At 41.0% G+C, this 14,096-nt stretch overlaps 1 protein-coding gene across 1 annotated transcript; it reads right to left on the reverse strand.

Annotated features, from left to right (window-relative positions):
• Nucleotides 1-9,129: 9,129 nt before the first annotated feature.
• On the reverse strand, nucleotides 9,130-11,366 carry LOC118496151 (interferon regulatory factor 2-like). Its single transcript, XM_036006655.1, has 3 exons — nucleotides 11,136-11,366; nucleotides 10,365-10,402; nucleotides 9,130-9,666 (listed from the first exon to the last, which is right to left on the reverse strand). The coding sequence occupies exons 1-3, from the start codon at nucleotides 11,302-11,304 to the stop codon at nucleotides 9,397-9,399; spliced, it is 477 nt and encodes a 158-aa protein (XP_035862548.1). The 5' UTR covers nucleotides 11,305-11,366; the 3' UTR covers nucleotides 9,130-9,396.
• Between the last annotated feature and the right edge of the window lie 2,730 nt (nucleotides 11,367-14,096).

Here is a 14,096-nt window from a genome sequence, read left to right on the forward strand (position 1 = left end):
AGAGTTATACAGGTTAAGGAAATAGTTGTGCATAATGCAACTGAGTTTAGTGTATTTACCCTCTAGCAGCCTCCCCCTGAAGCCAATAATGATTCTCTTTTTAGCGCAATGGGACATAGTACAAAAAGGTCTCAAATTAGGTAATTGTCTTTTTAACTGCATCACAAAGTTGGCAGTGGCATTTTTAGGTGAAAATGTTGGGGTGCAAACTACTTTGCACAAATGCAAAACCAGAAAATTAAACAATTTTACACAATGCGCTGTTTCACATTTCCCACACAGTTTAACACTGGTAATAATCAGACTGGGCAAATTCCCGTTCTCCTCAACTTGCTGTTATAATGCTCAATTCCCCGTTTGTATGTGCGCTGGTAACTTGAGTATCTACATTTGCTCAATTTTATGCAGGATTGTTTTTGTCATGCAGTAATCCAGAATTATATACATTTCTAAGTTGCCACTAAAACCACACTTTCAGACCAAAGACTATAATTTTACAGGTTGTCATGTTAACTTATTCATTTTTTGTTGTCTTTTCATTAAAATAACGGTAAACTAATCTTCACATGTGTTCTGCTGCTGTAGTGATGTAGCCAAATAAAGCTTCATGAATCATTTTCTTTATTTTCTGAGCCCTCTAGTTAGTGCTCTCTGTTCAACAAAAAGTTGAAAGCACACTGAATTGCCATTCCTTTAACCTTTTTTCTTTAAACCAAGAGCGCCATCTAGTGGGCTCAGAAAATAAAGAAAATGGTTCATGTACACAGTATCATACATATTTCTTTTTTTTTAAAAAGATTATTTTTTGGACATTTTTAGGCCTTTATTGACAGGACAGCTACATAAAAAGAAAAAAAAGGCAAAAGAACAGTGTGGGTTGTGTTACAGTAGATCGTCAAAGTCCATTAATACATAAAGTCTGATCTATGTGGGTTAAGTTTTTTTTTATTTGTATTTGATAATGTACAAGCAGATTGTGTTGACATGTCTCTATCCCACTCCAGATGGAGGATTCTTATGAACTGGATCTTCTGAAGAAAGACCTGGAGAAGGAGAGACAAGACAAAGCTGCTCTGGAGGAAATGTTGGAGAAAGAGAGAGGTGACAGGGCTCTTCTCCAGGATGCACTAGAGACGGAGAAGTCTTCAAAAACCAAACTGAAAAAAAGCCTTGAAAAGGGAGAAGATGTACAGGATGACTCTCGAGGAAGCCCTTAATCATGAGAAATTATCAACAGCTACTCTTGAAAAAGCTCTGGCTCAGGAAAGATCAGCGACTGCTGTTCTGGCGAAGGCGTCGCATAAGAAAAAAGCAGACAACGCAGCTCTACGGAAGTCGCTGCAGAAGAGGAAAGACATAATTTCTGATCTTCTGCCTACACTTGCAAGAGAGCAGCACAACTCTGCAAAGGTCCAGCTGAAGGTGGAGACTCTGGAAAAGTTATGAAGCAGCTCAGGAGAGATTTAGCACTCTCTGAACGCAAGCTGGCACAAAAAGCTTGCGTGACCCAGCTGCGACAGAGACTGGAGAATGAGACGAAGCACACAGCTCCGATGGCCCAGGTGCAGACTCTGGGAGAGGCCAACAGGGCTAAAGATGAGCTCCTGGCTCTGAAAGACCAAATAATCTATCATCTGAGGTCTGAGCTCTTTGAAGGGAAGAGCCACATCAATCAAGCTCCAAGACACACCAAAGATAATGTTGGGACATGCTGAGGTGTAATTTCCACTGGGGGACAGGGGGCACATGTCCCCTATTTTCAAAATCTTGTTTGTGACGGGAAGTGAAAATGGCAGCAAGGAGGGGGATCGTACCGGAGCTGCCCCTGCAACAACACAACATACAAATGTATTTAGTCTTACTGAAAAGAAGAAGATTACTGAGCATCACTACTGGCAATGGAAACATGGAGGGGGAAACACATATATCTATATATCTATATATATCTATATATATATATATATATATATCTATATATATATATATATATATATATATATATATATATATATATATATATATATATATATATACATATATAATAACAATTTGCCTCAAACTTCCCACCAGCCAGCTGAACTGATCTAATACAAGTGGTGGACCATCTAACCAAGCTATTTTTTTTTTTTTTATACAGTGTATTATAAAACAGTAAAACTGTTGATACAAAACACAACAATACTCATACAATATATAATATTCTGTTAGGAAAACTGTGTCGCTCAGTATTTGACTTCATATACTTAAGGCGAGACACGGCAGGCAAAAACATCGTTTTTTTTCACTGGTCAATTTTGAGATTTTGGGCTATTTGGCTTCAATAACATGTCTTCTTTCAGACTTGTGGTGAAATAAAGTCCGAAATACACATTTAGGTCTTTATTTTACTCCACTTTGTCTGTTTGCGTCGGTAGATTTCTCCTAAATTCAACAAAAGTTGGCGTTCTAACTTTTGCACGTTCTGCACCCTGTCATCACATATACCGTTGGAAAGCTCTCTTTCTCCTGTGAAATGCTGTCGGATCCAAATATGGCCATTTCCTTTTTATCAGCAACCAATCGTGAAAGTAAAAGGGGGGATTTAACTCAAAATGCGCAATCTCATTGGCTGATGCCAATTTCTGACAACGTGATTCGTTCAGAATGGTCACGTGACGCGCTCTGACATTTCCGCGGTAGCTCAAAATATTGAAAGAAGTGCGTCGAAAACGGCCGAAAATCACCTCAGAGAAGAAGAAAACAGTTGTCATTAGCAACAAGACACAGAGGATCACAAACTAAGACAGCAGATGATGAAATGACATCACATAGTACGTCGATGTTTAAACTATCGTTCAGAAAACAGGAGTGTTCAGACAGCGGAGGTAATCAGACTCTCTCTGTCTCTCTCTCTGTCTCTCTCTCTCTCTCTCTCTCTCTCTCTCTCTCTCTCTCTCTCTCACAGTTTTGTATAATATAATCTCTTCTTCGTATCTCTGACAGTGTGAAGATAATCTGTCAAATAATAATTTAGTCTACTTTGTTTGCTTTCTCCAATGTTCTAAATATTGGTCTTTTGAATGAGTCATAATTAGTTTTGTTCTGTTGTGTTATGAACCAGTGCTGATGGGAGCCTGGTTAGTTATCTTCACCATCAGCTGACTGAGAGGACTGGTTCTGGTTAGTTATCTTCACCATCAGCTGACTGAGGGGACTGGTTCTGGTTAGTTATCTTCACCATCAGCTGACTGAGGGGACTGGTTCTGGTTAGTTATCTTCACCATCAGCTGACTGAGGGGACTGTTTTGTGGGGAAAAGTAAGCTGGAGCAGCAGCAAGTATGGCCATCTCCACCTTGATGAAGGTGCCTCTGTCATGCTTTCTGTTATGGAGAAGTTGTGGCTTCAGAGCTCAGTTGTGACGGTCAATTCAATGAGAGAAACTGATATGCTCAGGACCTCGAAAGCTGAGACCGTCACAGCTGCCAGTGTAAAACATAGTCTAGAGTCTAAGTACAGCTAAAATACATATGGTGCTGAATGGACAGTTAGACTTTAAAAAGCTGTGACATCTATTGTTGGTCTTGTTCTGTGTCCATACAACTGTCCAGCGTGGGTTTTGTCTGCAACTTTGTGCATGATACGCCAATGTTAATTCAATGAGTTACTGCAGTTGTAGGCCTTATATGCCTGCCATTTTATTAAATAATCAATTTTCATGAGCTTGAAATATTCTATATTATTATCACTAAGGGCCTGGGCATTTATTCTGTTTTTGAGCAATTTTTCCAATAGAAATGTATTAAATTCCACTATTTAAATCTTTAAATGCTGTTTTCTCAAAATGAGTTTTTTGTCATTCTCCAGTATAAACATCTCAGCCTGTGTAGCACCTATGTACACCAAACTTTCCAGTTATACACTTAGTAGTATTCTGAAGATATTTACAGAGGGATTTGTTAATAAATCATTCCTGCCCTGATTTATGTGACATTTTAAGCAAAAAAACATGGCGAAAATCGATTTTTTTTTAGGGCTATGGACAGTATATTTTGATTTCCTAGGTAATGAAAGCAGATATCCTGAAATCCCTCTGTAATTTTGTTTTCATCTTGTGTGTAAACAAAATGAAAAAAGAATTTTGCACCTGGCTTTATCATATGTTCAGATCTATCTACTGAAAATATATGAAAAATCGCGCATATTTAATGAGAAAATGCCTAATTTGCATAATTAAACATACACATTTCAAAAACTTGTAATACATTTTTTTTATATACTTGTGTAAGTAATCAACTGAGGAAGTTTCATGGAGATATCTATTATTTTAAAATTTTAGCCTATTCACCTGTAGTGTCTCGCCTTAACATGTTCAAAATAAACTGGACTACTTCTAGTACTGTCATACTTATTTTATAATTAAAGGCGCTGGTCCTCATCTGTCATTACTATAATATTTTTTAGAATACTCCTGCAGGCACTTCAATATTTGAAAATAAGGGTGAAGCATAAAAAGACAAATAAAGCAGCAGTTTTAAATTGTGAACACTAGATGGCAGGAGTGTAACATTACTGCAGAACTGTCTGCTGTAACATTGTTAATATGGTGTGTACGTTGTTTTTTTCACCTGAAAATGACAGCAGGGGATTTGATTTGGTTTTGCTGAGCATGGTATCAAAATAAATTAACTCCAAGAGAGGATTCTTTTTAAAACTGTCTACTTAAAAACACTATTTCTAGGTTTTTCTTCCAACGTTTGAAGAACCCGTGTTAGAGGGAATAGAAAGCAGAGAAGGGACTTTTTGAGATGACTCTTACTGTTTGTGGTCCAGAAGATTAAGGCAGAGGACAGGGGGGGAGGAAAAAACACACAAGTGCACAAAGGAACTTTGGAAGAAAAATATAGTAGCTATACCATACAAAAGACAGACTGTTTACTAGGACTAATGGCATGAGGTTAGCGGTTGTCAGGGAAACTGGCCAGCCATGCAACCGAGGCCTCAGAGGCAAACAGGAAGTGGAGTGGGAACTGAGAACAGCAACTGAAACTGAAAGAGCAGTTAGTGCTGCGATTAAACCGAGGGAGCTGTGTGTAAATGTGTGAAACACAGAGACATCTGCTCTGACAAAAAGCTAAACCACACGCACAAGAGAAAATATTTTTCCACTCACCACGCACACCCCTTATATATAATATTCGTGTGCAGTCATTACATGTGCTAACTTGCCTCAGCCCCAAGCCTTTATTTCTTATCTCTAACCTTAGCTCCAACCTCATTTTTTGCCCAGTCAGGACAGGCAAACATGTCCTCAACATTTTACTGGACTTTTAACAGCAACAGATACACAAGTTCTCAGAGTCATAAAATTGGACTCTGAGCTTTACAAGTGCACAAGATAAAACTGTTGGCAATCTTTGTCATAAACAGTGGTGGAAGAAGTAAAAGTACTAATACAGCACTGAAAAAAATACTAGTTAGAAGTAAAAGCCCTGCATTGAAAATGTTACTTAAGTAAAAGCATGCAAGTATTATCAGGAAAATGTATTCTATGCAGAAAATAGCTCACATTTTAGAAACTGGAAATAGTCAAAAACGTGTTTGTCTAATGACTGCAGCTGTAATTGTAGGGTTATATATTGTTGGGTTTATTTCAACAAAACATATTTTATAAACTGCATGTGTTTTATGTGCAAAGATCTTAATGTGTAAAGTTAACTAGTTAACTAAAGCTGTTTAGATTGATGTAGTGGAGTAAAAAGTACAATATTTCTCTCTGAAATGTAGCGGAGTAGAAGTAGAAAGTGGCTTGAAAAGAAAAGACTCAAGTAAAGTACAAGTACCTCAACGTTTAGTACTTAAGTACAGTACTGGAGTAAATGTACTTAGTTCCATTCCACCACTGGTCATAAAGCACATTAAAAAACACCTCAGAATAAATACAAAAACATTCTTTATTGAGATTTACATGTTGATTGACTTGTAGTTCATAACGTACAGGAGAATAAGCAGTGGAGACATGTTGCGCTGCATTTCGAGCAGCTGAGCAATTACCTTTTTGTTTTTATATTCTTTGAAGTGAATGGCAATATTATCCTTTATGGTGCTGAGACACACCTCAGATCTGACTGAACAATGATTCAGTGGCTCTGAATCACATAAAGCAAAAGCAGTTTGGAACTGCATGATAGATCACTTTTATTTTTTAACATTATTACATCTCGTCGACATCAACTTTCACTGTTGACTTTTGGCTGCGGTGACATCCCTTTAACACATAAAAGCAGAAATGGACTTTACTTATAAGTGCACTTGAGGTATTCCTTGCTACACCTCTTTCTAATAACAGGGTCAGCCTTTGGAGGCAATGGGAATTATAGAGGGGTCTGAATATTTCATTGTTTGAGTAGAAGTCTTGATCATTTCCATTTTGAAAACAGAAAATATTACTTCATTCAATACATTTGCTCTGGTGTGAAAGTCTAATATGGATCATCGTGTTTATATGCCAAGCAACACTAAGAGTATACTAAATAGGCACACTTAAGTTTTACAAACAATTGCCAGCATCTGATTCGGTCATTACAACTGCAGGATTGTGCAAATCCCAACAGTTATTTTTTTCAATATCTTGTTCAGAGAGGAAGTGACCACTATGACAAAATTGCCGGAGATAAAAAGGCTCACAGAGACAAATGCATAATTTAAAAAAAAATAAGGCAGGTGTTTGTAAAGGCTGTTGACAAAATGATTAGCATACATTGCTTTAAATATGGTCTGTATATTGTAGCCTTACCATCCAAAACTAGCATGAAGTGGAACCACACAGAAATAGAAGCAACCTTTCAGTATGTGATGAGAGGTTTGGAACCATAAAAAGGCACACGGGAGGAACATTTTGGTAAAAGCAATGCCTATTCCACACCTGCTATCAAGTAAGACCAAAACCGCGTTTGATTCAATGAGACTCTTAAATAAATTCACCATGATAGTAATGTGCGGTCCAGTGTAAGTCTCTCTAGTGGTTTGGTATTTGTCCTATGTGTTTGTCAGGAACTTTTCAGAGCGGTTCCCACTGGGATTTGCGCAAGCCAGGGAGGAGAACTGTGCTTTAGCCTGCTAGCTGCTAACACAAAGTAGCTTTCTGACACACTCGTCGTAAGTCATAACTGAGGACTCTTATGGAACCTTATATAAACATTTCATATTCTGGTAACTTTACAATTTGCTAAATAATACTGAAACAAATGAGCGTACTCCAATAATTCCTTGTAAAACAGACAACACAAAATACCTTCCATTTGCAGCCAACATTCAGCATTCTGTGCATAATATATTTACTTTTAAAATGTGTCAAAAGAATATTTTTTTTATCTTTAAGACAACAGGAGTAAGGCTAGTGGCTACTGAGCCGGAGAATGGAGGGATGGACATAACGAGAAAAACAAAGGAGAGACTTAAACGGAGACATCTGTGCACTAAAGTCAACTGGGAAACGAAGAGAGTAGACAACAGTAAAAACAACAGCGCTCAGACCTGCTGACAACACGGTCCTCTGGGATGTATCTCAAGCCCAGACTTCCCTATTCCTTATTATTAGAGCAGGACATTCACTTCAAATGTGCAGAATTAACTGCCGATTGCACTCGCTCACTTCGCTTACGCGGTCACTCGAGTCAAGATGTTCGGATGGACCTCTGAAACCCTGAGATTTCAGTCCCTCTGTCCCCTCCCTCTAACCCAACGGACTTAAAATAGAAATAGTCTAACACATGAGCATGTCTGTTACATTGCTACTCAATTAACCAGGTCAAGACAGTGTGCACAAAGATAGCGTAATAATCACTTCTTCATTCCTCCATGATTGCCACAATGACACTGCCTACTGTCATAATCCACACAGGGCCGAGTTCAATTCCTGAAAGCTACCTGCGTGCGTGTCACTAGCAGACTAAAGCACAGATAGTTTGAATCCAGCCACACTATATCAAAAGGCACACATTTTCAATAAGGCTTTTCCTATCAAACACACACACACACACACACACGCAAACACACACACACAGTGCTGTCCGTAAGGTGCTGAAGCAGCTTGCAGGCATACATACATATGAGCTATGTACATTATTAACGCCAGAAGGAAAAAGAGAAGACATGAAAACATAGTTCACAGTGTGTCAGTGAGTCTGTCAGCGAGTCTGTCGTTCGTTCTGTCTGTTCATCCGTCTGCGTGTTGGCGGGGTACTTTGTCCTGAGGTCTCCAGACAGACAGACAGACAGACAGACAGACAGACAGACAGACACATACACACGCCTGCATTCCACTGCGCGGGCCAATCAGGGCTTCATAATGTCGGTCGCTCTTTATCTAGATCACGACATGCCTTTGATTCTTTTTTGCAACTTGCTGCTGGTTTAAGCTGGTTTGCCCACAGAGGTGTGATTGCCCATAACGTGTTGTGTTCATTGCTTTGTTATGAACCCGTCTTTGTTCCAATCCGTGTGTGCCGGTGAAGCGTTTCGCAATGTTTCACGCGTACACTTGAGCTCGCGCTATGTTAAGAAGACGTAATGGTGAGTAATCTTAAAGGACGTGTGGCTAAATCTGGCCATTTCATGAGCAGAGATTAGAAAAATGTAAATGACATGCAAAAACCACTTCCTGTGAACAACTATTAGGAACCATTAGTTTGATTTGAGACCGTATACAGCTAAAAATCAACACAGTGGATGGATATTAGATTGTAGTTATAACTCTACAGTAAGTCAATAGTGACTCAAAGATAAATCATTAAAAAGTGCATTAATCTACAGGTTGGGCAACTAAAAACATTTAGACATTTTCACAACTAAAAGCTTATTTTCTTCATTAGATGAAAATGGTGATGCATTTCTTTCATTGGGCATAATGCATGCTTAAGTGTTAGCACAAAGCAGCAGAATACCCAATCTTCCATTGACACGTGGATGATTACGGGGGTCTAAAAGGCCAGATATAACGGATGTGGACACACACACACGGTTCTATTTATTCCAAGTCTGCATACGCGTTTGTCTGTGTGTGTCCACGTGGTAAATTCATTCTAAGCTGCAGACGGATGGTTCCCGAAGCCTCGCAATCCTGGGAAGATGATGACACACACGGACCATCGCAAATAATAAATTTGGCGTAAGTGCTCACTCAGTGGGCATGACAAGCCCTGGCGAATTAACCAGTCAGCAGTTTCCCCGATTAAGAGGAAAACTGAGATAATTCGTCGCCCAGACAGAAGCTACAAAATCAAATCAAAGGTTTTTGATGCTCGTCCTGTTTAGGATCCATGCAGCGCTGATGGAAGGAAAAAAAAACAAACTGTCTCTCTCTGTCGATCCTATGTCCTGGAAGCAGTGGTGGTACTCCCTCATCTGGGGGTTAGAGGTCAGGAGGAAGTCACATCCGAGGTTTTCATAATGACGCTTGCGCGCATCTCGTGGGTGTGGCTGGTTGCCGTAGACACCAGAGAGTTGTGGCTGTAGGCGGGCGTCCAGCCGTCGGTGTGGTAGCTGATGAGCGGCACCGGGTCCCGCGTGCTGGTCACCCTGAAGTTGGGCTTGGTCGCAGTGACGAAGGTGGCCATGCCGGGGAGAGGACACGTGGGAATCCTGAGAACTGACGGATTGTAGTCCCGCCTCCAGACTTCACTGACACCCTGTCAGTTCAAACAAGAAAAAAAGAAGACGAAGAAGAGGCGCGTAAGCAAAAGCGCAATCAGAGCCACAAAAAAAGCTGTGGCTAATTTCCTGACGTCTGTTATGGTGAAACCCCACCGCAGAAATAAGCTGACATCAACACCTCAGTGATCCAGTCAGAATATGACATTATGCATTACATGTAAAAAAAAACAAAAGTGTCAATATCACTGTATCCAAGAGCCAGGAAGTGCATTTCTTATTGACTACTATTATTCACAGCAAAAACTAATCAGGATTTGAAGGAAAGTGTCTACATTGCAACAAAGTTAAGAACACTGTACTCTACCACTGATAGTATGTGTGTGTGAATGTGTGTGTGTGTGTGTGTGTGTGTGTGTGTGTGTGTGAGAGAGAGTGTGTGTGAGTGTCCACTGTGGGTACAATGTACTACAAAGGACAACATCAGATCAAACTGTTAATGTTTGACAGCCACAGTTCCTGACAAGGCCCTCCTCTTTCTCAGTTTCTCGCAACATTACAGGAAGGAACACACAGTCAGTCTCTCACACACACACACACACACACACACACACACACAGAGTTTCAACAGTAAGGTTGAAGCAGGTAAAAACCTGTTTCTGTTGATCCGAGCAGTTAGGCTAATTATTCATCACTCTCTTCTCTGTGTATAAAGTGAGTTGAATGGGAGACTCACCTCTTTGGTGTCCTCTGTGTCACTGTCTGTGTCGCTGCCTGTAGAAATAAAAAAAATATGTAAATAAACAGGAAGAGAAAGGCGTGAGGAGCGGGAGAAAGAGGAAGAGCTCAATTAAACCAGGAAAACATATTGACAAGGCTTACATGCAACAGTGCACGTTTTACTATTTAAACAGTTTAAACGGTGTAAACACCTGCACACAGTAGCACAACTCAATGTACGTACATGTCAAAGTGAGAAAAGCCAAATACGTACATGAAAAGAAACAAAGAAAAGAAGGGATTAATGAATAATTCTACTTTGAACCCTGACTTTTCAAGCCATGGTAGCGATGGAGAAAGGAAAAGAAAAGAAAGTAGAGACTTAGACAAACAATGATAGATTGAATGATTACAACAACTGTAAACTGACAGAGCCACTTCTGCCTGAATGACTGGTTGGGGCAGAGAACACACACACACACACACACACACACACACACACACACACACACACACACACACACACACACACACACACACACACACACACACACACACACCATATTACATAAAACTACTTTTAATACTTAAGTACAGTTAATATTTTGATACTTTAAGACTTTTACTATTGCTTTAAAGTATTTATACAATAGTGGTAAAGAGTGATGTGTAAGCGTGTGTGTCTGTGTGTGTCTATGTCTGTGTGTGTGTCTATGTCTGTGGTGTGTGTGTGTGTGTGTGGTGTGTGTGTGTGTGTGCGCATGTGCACGTGTGTGTGTTCTCTCACCGCAGCATGAAGACACAGGAGAGATTTGGAGCGGGTACGAGTGGGAGGAGCTAACAGTCTGCTCCTCGTTCTCAGTGGTCACTTCGATCGTCTGACAGACGAACGGCAGCTGCTCGCTGGTGATCACGTGGTCGTCTACGGAGCTGTGAATGGCTGTGAATGGCCACATTGGATATGTTATGACAGGCTGAACACATGACGTCACTCCAGAGCTGTAAATTAATTATTGATGAATATAGCTTAAGTGTGTGGAAAGATCTAGTTACACATCTACCCACCGATGCGATAAAGAGATAAGAGTCTTCTCCATCAGCTATTCGGACACCTCAAAAATCAAAGTGTAGTTATTCAATATTTAAAGTCTAAACTGCTGTGACCGTAGCATTAGAAAACAACTTCTCAAGGCATAGAACAGTCAGCAGATAGCAGAATCTCTGAACTCATCAGCTATCAGCGATTAAGTCTCTGGGGGCATTGGCCTATATTTGCGGTTCCGTGTGGCCAGTGGATATCTGAATATCAGCTATATCCGGGCCAAGACTTCCTCTTCCGGGGGCCGGGTCCGACTTGAGACGCGAGAATGTTGTTGGAGTTGAGAAACGACGTCTCTATAAACAGTATCTGCATATGATGCAGATTAATACATTTTACCGCTAAATGGCCGCCAAACGATGGGTTTCAAGATTGCATTTTAGCCCATGTGATCCGCCTCTTTTGCCCTCGACCGGGCTGTTTACCTGCATGCAACCAAAGCCCTCTCCAACGGGACTGGTCATTACTAAAACGGACTACGAAGGGAAACCAGAATGTTTTCGATTCTAACATTTTGTCCCGTTGCCTACAGTGTTGTTAGCCTGGCTCCGCCCTCCTACATACTTCCGCTCAATTTTCTTTCCTTCAGTACGTTCATCTGGGTTTGCGGTAATTCTTGGGTTTCCTCCGGCCATCTTTACCGGTCCAATCAGCGACAGAGGGAATGGCTGAGAATGAATGACATTGAGGTTGTGCGCTAGTTTGAGTGTAGTCCGTAATGGCGGCGAGAAGATGTGAGCGAAGCCATTCGGTCGTTGTGGCACGCTGCCGAATATCCAGAAGTTAAAGCCGAGCAAGAACAATCTTTGCTGAGTTGTGTTGGTGGCCATGATGTGTGGCCTCCTCCCCACGGGGTTCGGGAAACAGTTAGATTTTTCAGTGGTGAAGGAGTTAGCTAAGGCGAATGCTAGCGAGCTAGCCGACGTCACGACCAAACGTTAGCGATTGGTTATGGCAGATCCAGAGTGGGTCTGGACAGATCCAATAGTTTTAAACTTCAACAAGTACCGCCTCAAGGAAGTTAACACGTTCAATGGAGAGTGGCCAGACTCTCTGTACAAATGAAATGTACCAGAGTCTGGTTAGGACCAGCTAACAGGTTGTGCCTTCATATAAAGATATCTGTTTACAGAGATTACTGGTTAGTACTGAGACACTGTCCGTCACTGTCATCTCTAGTGCTTCCTCTTGATCCTTCGTGTTTGATCATTTCCCGTTGGCGTAGTCAATAGGTCCAACATGAGTGACTGGAGATGAGAAGCTACCTGATGTTGAGAAGGGCAGAGAGGGAAGACGAGACAGAAAAAAGATTAATAATTATGGCAGATCATTTATCGTGCTGCCGTTTTTGTGTCCAAACAGGATGGTGACTTTATGTTACAGGAGCAGATCTGTGCCTGTGTTGTCATTATTTATACCAGTAATATGGACAGCAACACTCACATGCCCATTTAACATAGTATCCTCAATCTAATAACTTCATTACATTTAACTGTGATAATGAGAACTCTAATAGGACAGCGGGATGTGTGACCCGTGCACAGACATATTACGCTTTATGCTGATGGTTTGCTCAAGTATTAGCTATAAAACATATATACTTGGAACAGATTTTTATAAACAGCTATTTTAGATTGGACAGATCAGTTCTAGCTAGACGGTCTGGATTGTACCTGCGAGATGGCTGAGAGCAGTTAACCATAGTCCTCGATAGCCACCGAGTTTCAAAATTCACTACACGAAGGGACGAATATCCTGCCTAAATGAGTGAAATCCGACGACTTTCCGTCAGCAACGCGCTGAAGCAGCTAGAAGCTGAACGTCGAGGATATACGCACTAGATAGAACATACGGGATCCAATCCTGATGCTATCTCGCGACGCCTTTCAGACCACAGATATTACACTGACCTCACCTGCACTCGCCGGGCAGACCCATATTCAACGCCTCTTGTCCTCATGCACACCACCATGCCCATGTTACCTAGTCATCACCAGACACTGTGTCTCGAAGGGAAACAACATACATAGTCTGAGCAGTGTCCTCTTCCCTCTATACACACTCAATGTCAGTTGTTTAGGCATAATTTTTCTCAGTTTTGCTTGCCACATCATAACCTCTAGACATCCAGATTACAGCGGTTCCCAGGATAATCTTAGCCACAGTCTGCTCAGTAACGTATAGTAACTCTGATAGTGAGCCAGAGTAGCCAGGCGAGGCGATACTTATGGCATAAGGCCGAGTCACAGCAACGCAGAGCAAAAGCAGATACACACTCTCTAGCGTGGCTATATTTTCATCATGCTTCTGTAGTCTTTCACAGCTAGCCGATGTGCGTATGGTGAACGCGACATAAATCATGTTGCATAATAAAATTCGGTAAATGTACACGTGTGACCACCTCTTCTAAGAGCCACACCAAAGCATCTTGTCCTCATCGGGCTACAGCTTGGAGAAGCCGCGATTGTGGTCCATTAGGGTCGCTGGCAATACATAGAATCCGAGCTATCCTGATCTGGGAGGCATAACTGCATAGTGCGCTTTTCTAGCCGACAGAGGGCCACGACTATGACATAATGCAGAGTGCCCGTCACATGTACGAGTGATGATGGCCCTGAAAAACGATTTGGGCACCACATATTTTGAGGT

This window comes from Sander lucioperca, chromosome 1 (genome assembly GCF_008315115.2).
Source record: "Sander lucioperca isolate FBNREF2018 chromosome 1, SLUC_FBN_1.2, whole genome shotgun sequence".
NCBI lineage: Eukaryota > Metazoa > Chordata > Actinopteri > Perciformes > Percidae > Sander > Sander lucioperca.